This window comes from Buceros rhinoceros, unplaced genomic scaffold, assembly GCF_000710305.1.
Source record: "Buceros rhinoceros silvestris isolate BGI_N320 unplaced genomic scaffold, ASM71030v1 scaffold16205, whole genome shotgun sequence".
Taxonomy (NCBI): domain Eukaryota; kingdom Metazoa; phylum Chordata; class Aves; order Bucerotiformes; family Bucerotidae; genus Buceros; species Buceros rhinoceros.
The window spans coordinates 6,245-12,231 of record NW_010414754.1 but is presented as its reverse complement, the minus strand read 5'-3'; the positions used below and the strand labels follow the sequence as shown (position 1 = coordinate 12,231).

Sequence of the window (5,987 nt, the reverse complement as noted above, 5' to 3'; positions counted from 1 at the left end):
GGGAACAGCGCGCTGCCTCGCCCGGCGGGGAACCGCGAAGTTATCGAAACCGCCCCCTGCGGAGAAGCATCAGCCGCCGCTCTTTGCTCTTCGTCCTGGTTTGCCAGTCTCCCTCCCAGAGCCCCTCTGTGCTGGGGGGCCCCGGGGGTCCCCCCAACACCTCCATCGCCATCAGAGGATGAGGGCAGCAACAGCGCGCAGGGCTCCTGCGGCACACAGCGGTTTCGGGCTAAACGGCCCCGAGACAGGGGGAGGATGATTTCATCCCTTTTCACACAGCCATTACGATTAGAGGGGACCAGTGCCCCGACCGGGGCGATGTAACCGGGGCTGGGCCGATTTAACCGGCCCCCAGCCAAGAACCTTTCACACACATACTTTTTCTTTTTTTTTTGGTTCACAGAAACTCGGTTCTCATGATGCAGATGAGCTCGTCCATCAGGTTTCCCCACCCCACCAGTTGTTTACCGTGAGCTCGCAGGGATGGAACTAGCCCAAACATACCTTGAGGATGAGGAGTTTGGAGCAGCAGGGCTGGTCACGAGGAGGGCATGAGGCCCTTTTGAAACGGCTCTTTCAGAAAACAGACCAGCCCTGAACAGTAGGTTTAAGGTATTTTTATTTTAGTGTTCCATGAAACCAAAAGGCATTTAAAAACAAACAGGTACCGAGCTAAAAGCAGACAGTACAAACGGGAAATACATTCAGATCCTTCCACAATAAAACAAGGCTTTTGATTCTTAAGGCCTTTAGAGTCGAGGAGAAGCACCAGTCCCCTTACACCCAAGAAGGCTTGAAGCAGTTTCGCCAAGAAAAGCCTGAGGTACCAGGTTTGTGCGATGCTGGCGGGGCTGTGGGCCACGGCTGGTGCGGGAGCGTGACCCCGTGCTGCTCTGGCAGGAGGCTCGATACCTCCAGCCACCGGAGAGCAACGCCAGGGGCAAAAGCCGGCCACAGCCCGGGTCCTCCTCCCTGGGCACAGCCGTCACTGGCGAGACAAGCTGTCCGCAGAGGGCAGGGCGGGTTCTAAGGCTTCGTCTCCAAGGAGACCACTAAGAGCACACAAAATGCTTTGGTTCAGAATGCTCGTGATCCCAACTTCACCAAACCATCCTCCACACGGGGCACCGCGGTGCCCCCAGCAGCTCAGCAGGGCCCAGCAACTCCAGCCACCGCTCACCGCCACACCAGCTTTCCCAGCCAGCAACCACTGCTCAAAGGCACCAGCGGTTTTTGTAACTCTCGCCAGAATAAAGCCAAGACGACAAGTCTGTCAGTGAGGTACAGCACCCGCTTCTTCCCAGAGAGGCGCAAGGAGGAAACAAATTAATCCTTCATCTTCCTCACCATTCCAAGGCACGAGAAGCAGCAGCAGTTTGCATTAGGGCCAGCCGGCACCACTTGAATCAACACCCCAGGCCAGGAGCTGAAGGTGCCGCCGAAACCCGCGGCGTTTCAGACCCTTCGCCACAGAGGAGGGACAGAAGAAAAGAACCACCCCCTCACCGAAGGCATCTGCTCGAATAAAAACGTTAGAACAAAGTACCTGAAGTCCTCAAAGACTCTCAGTGCTTAAAGCTTGTTCCAACTCGAACGTCCCGTGAAGGACAGCTCTGCCGGAAGGGCTCCGGACTTTGGTAGTTAAGTCAGTTTACAGTAATAAAACCGTAATTAAGAGATTTTTTTGGAATTTTTCAATAAATGCAGACATCTCTAGGCCAATCTATTAAACTACTCCAGAGTCTGAGGAGTCTCCAGCGGTCCGCAGTGTTTCACGGAGGCAGGAGCAGCCTGTGCACAGGGCGAGGGGCGCCCTGGCTGCCCCTGCCCCTCGGTAAAGTGCTCTGCTGTGGAGAACCTGGGTCAGAAACTCACCCCTTCGCAGCTAAACCAGGGCTGACCCGAGAGAGCCTGGAACCACCGGGGGCAGGAGTGTTCACCAGAATCAGCTCCCGATTTAAAATGCACCTTCAGCCCAAACTCCCTCGGCTGTTCCTGGGGCAGAGACGTCTCAGGACACCTGCACGTTTCTACACCACAACCCTGCAAACCCTCCCCCAGGGGAGCTGCCTGGAGACAGCAGGGACTGTGTGAGAGTAACTGAGCTTTGCTTCCTCCTCTCCCCGCTTGGGTCTAACTTAGGGCATTAATTCCTGCTCAAACACAGCCCCCGCAGCCCTGCACTGAGGCATCACACACCTTCGGGCTTCTCCAGTGGAGTTACTCATACTTTTTCTAAAAACAATTGAATCCTCGAGCTCTACTGTACCGGATTTTATATTGCACTGTGACTTACGATATGGGAAGAGGAGTAACTGATCGACCAAAGCTGCTACGAAAAACCAGTTAAAAAAACCCTTCATAAAGGATCATCAGTGCCGTGCTGGCAAGCAAAGCACATCAAAAACCCCTCGTCATTCCTACCGCCGCCAGCCTGTGGATCAGGCGCCTCAGGAGATCTTCCCCAGTAAGGGAAAGAAACTGAAAAATAAATAGAAGTTGACTCTCCACACAAGACACGGTGTAAGCACTGATCAAACGGAGTTGCTCGAGGCAGAAAGAGGACAGAGGTCGTTTTCTGTGGGCAGCACAACCGGTACCACCTACTTCACGTCGTCTCCAGATGAACAAAACCCACCGGCAGGAACTCAGTCCTCTGTTCAACCGGCGACCCGAGAGCTTTCACATCTTCCCGGCCTTTTTGTTCCCAGACGTTGAGACACGCAGGATGTTCGGGGTTTCTTCCATGACTCTGACCAGCAGGTTGTCGATGTAGTCCTCGAGCTCCCGGACCTGGAGATCCTTCCTGGTAATCGTATCCTTCTGTTGCAGGACCAGCTGGATCAGCTCGTCGTGCGTTAGCTGAGCGTAGGCATAGGCAGGGTCTGAAGGGTCGTATTTCTGAGAGAGAGGAGCAACGCACTCATTTCAGGGTGAAAATGAGCTTTGGGTACTAATCACCTCTGACAATAAAAGGTAACTAATTGGTCCAGTCTTCTGCGCAGTTCCGGAGCTCCCACATGTCACTAACGCAACCATCTTCCAGGGGCAGCACCATCGCTCCTGTCACAGCCCATCACAGCTCACACATCCCGCTCCCCTCAGACCCACCCGCGCTCCTCTCCACTGAGAGCCACTCCCCCGCAAGCAAGAGGCACCAATTCTATTATAAATCAGTTTGCAAGAAAAAAATATATAAAGAGCGTCCCCACCTTTGGGGACTGACAAAAGGGAGGTTCATGCCCCCACGGTTGAACAGCCCCTGCTCTTCTGCTCAGGACAGAGGAGATCCGAGCCCAGGCAAGCCACCCCGCTCTGTTTACTGCTCCAGCTTTGCTCTCCAGCGCCACTTTCCAACATACCTTCACGCTCATCTCGAGCAGCTTCTCGTTCATCGTGCTGATGACATTCAGGTTTTTGCTCTGGGACTTGTTTGCTGTGGCGTTCATGGGCTTCACAGGGTGGAGCCTGCAACAGGAAGACAGGTCCTGTTAGCCAGGCGGGACGTGGAACCGGGCCGCACAGATCGGCAGGCGAACGGCAAATACAGCCAGGAACTGGGGCAAGTCCCTCCCTGCTCTGGCTGCAGAGAGAAGAGATTCAGCTTCGGGACGACAAAGGGAAGCCAGGTCCGTTTAGCCAGGCGGGACGTGGAACCGGGCCGCACAGATCGTCAGGCGAACGGCAAATACAGCCAGGAACTGGGGCAAGTCCCTCCCTGCTCTGGCTGCAGAGAGAAGAGATTCAGCTTCGGGACGACGAGGCATTTCTGTCTCAGCTATAGCTTTATAAAAGTTCTCCAGTTCTCTGCTGTCTTTGTTGGCTGAAGGCACTGGAGATAGCGAGGCGGTGACAAGGGAAATACGTCCCGCAGGTGCGTCACAGGAGAGAAGCCAGGCCGTGCTACCCGAGGAGACAGCACCCAGCGGCAGCTGCTCTGGTCTCTCACGCCCTATTTGAGCCATTCCCTAACGAGAACGTGTTTGTGGTTCTTGTGACACATTAAATGCTTCTGCTCTCCTGGGACAAGCATGTTTTACACCTTTTCCAACCTGAACTTAGGCCACAAGCTGCCAAGAAGGGCTCTCTCTGCTCAAGCAGGATCTGTATTGCCAAATTTAATACGGGAAGAGAATTTTACTTATATTGCAGCAAACGCTGGCCCAGAAGTGTCCCAGAGCCTCGAGGGAGCTCTGCAGGGCAAGCACGGAGCGCTGGCAGGCCAGCGGCACTGCTCCACGGACAGCGGTGGCCCACGGGCAGGAGGAGCTGCAGACCCGCCCTCTTGGGAAGAGGGGCTTCAGCTGCGCCACTTACTGCGATTCATTTCAGGACTCAGGAGCCCAGTTTGGCCAGGAAGCATCCCAGTTTACCAGGCTTCCTGCAACCGCTCTCCCATTTCTGCAAAACGGATATATTGCAGCCCAGCTCCCCAGTTTGAGGGAAGGACCCAATCTCTTAAACCATCACCAAGCTTCCCTAACCTCTTCTGCGAGGCAGTGCTGAAGAGCAGCGGGTCCCCTCGAGTGCTCTGGGCCTCCTTCGCAGCCACACGGGTTTTTCTGGTGCTAGCAACGACCCTCACTGGCATGACAGGACCCAGGCCCCACAAATCCTCGGGCCGGAGGAAGTTAAGGCTGTCGATGCCAAGTCACTGCAAAGCGCAGCGAATTCCTGCAGCTGGAGGGACAGATGTGCACTCACAGAAGGCAAAGCAAGGCTGGCAGCAGCGCCAAGGCGTGCTCTGCGTGTTCCCCCATTCTCTCACCTGTGCTTAGGAGACACGGTTTCACCACTCTGCTGGGCTAGGTTAGGGTATGTTTCAGAGGGTGAAACCCATGCCTGAAGAAGCTTCTTCTTGCCAGAATTTCCTGCTTTATCTGCGGAGCCCTCGGCTGTTGGCTTTTTCGGAGACTCTGCTCTATGACTTGGGGCGTCAGAGGGGAGAGAATGAGAGGAAGAGTAGGGCTGGGAAGGACTTGACAGGGAGGAAGAGGAAACAGAAGGCTCAGAGAAGTCACGCTCCACCTGCTCCTCAGTGCCTGCACTTACTGTCAGTTCTGGTTTCTCAAAATAACTACTACACTCCCCGGAATGAGGCATCGTAGTGAAGCCTGAGTCAGCTACCTGGGAGCTTGCCCTGCTGACAGCCTCTCTGGCAGGCAGCACAGGACCCTGGCTTGGCTCACGTGTGCCAGGAGCACTTCCTCCTCCTCCTCCTCCCAGAGCAGCCGGGGTTCCATGGGCTGCAGCAGAACTACCTGAGCACTCTCTCAGTTCTTCAGGCAAAGGCATTAAACCCAGGGACTGATTTCCAGCCTCTGGAACATTTTTATCACCTGCAGCAACAGCACAGTTCTCCTGACAGTCACCCAGCAGCTCGTCATCAGAGCCTCCCTCCAGAATAACTGGAAGACCAGCCAGTTTCAAACCACGGTCTCCAGTAAGGGGAATAGCAGACTTCAGATTTGTGAGACAGTCAAATATATCATCGTCACCTTCATTTTTTACATGCCTATTGCTGCTGTCATCTCCGAGTGCCACTGGAGGAGTGAAGGTCTCTAATGAGCCGCTCTGGGGGAGGCACCCGCAAGCATCTGAGCCTTTGCCATGAAGCAGTGGGGGCCCAGGCGCAGATTTTACACCATCGCCTGAAGAAGATACATTCCCACTCAACTCGTCAGTCTGAGCAACCAGCGAGCTCTTCCTCAGCGTCACAGATAGCCGCGGCGCTGGCTTTGGAGGGACAGGCGCGTCCCTGCCAGCCCTCCCGACAGCGGTGTCCCGAGGGGACGGTGCACGAGCTCCCAGAGGTGCTTCAGCAGATCCTGCTTGAGAAAACGAGTTGTTTTCATCCAGTGGAGCTGCCTGGGGCTCTGCTGTGGGCGCGCTCTCTTCCTGTCTCTTTCCACCAAGGATCTCCTGCTTCTCTCTCAGCTGGCTCTCGGGGGAAGGCGGCTGTTCAGCACCGATCCCTGGCAAGAGGC

The 5,987-nt window shown here is 55.3% G+C and overlaps 1 protein-coding gene across 1 annotated transcript in view; it reads right to left on the bottom strand.

The window, feature by feature from the left end:
- Positions 1–2,682: 2,682 nt before the first annotated feature.
- Positions 2,683–5,987, bottom strand: part of RAB11FIP1 (RAB11 family interacting protein 1 (class I)) — a 6,900-nt gene continuing 3,595 nt past the window's right edge. Inside the window, exons 4-5 of the mRNA XM_010137202.1 lie at positions 3,363–3,468; positions 2,683–2,901 (exon numbers count right to left, since the gene is read on the bottom strand). Coding sequence (XP_010135504.1) covers positions 2,683–2,901; positions 3,363–3,468 — 325 coding nt within the window. The remainder of the gene's footprint in view (positions 2,902–3,362; positions 3,469–5,987) is intronic.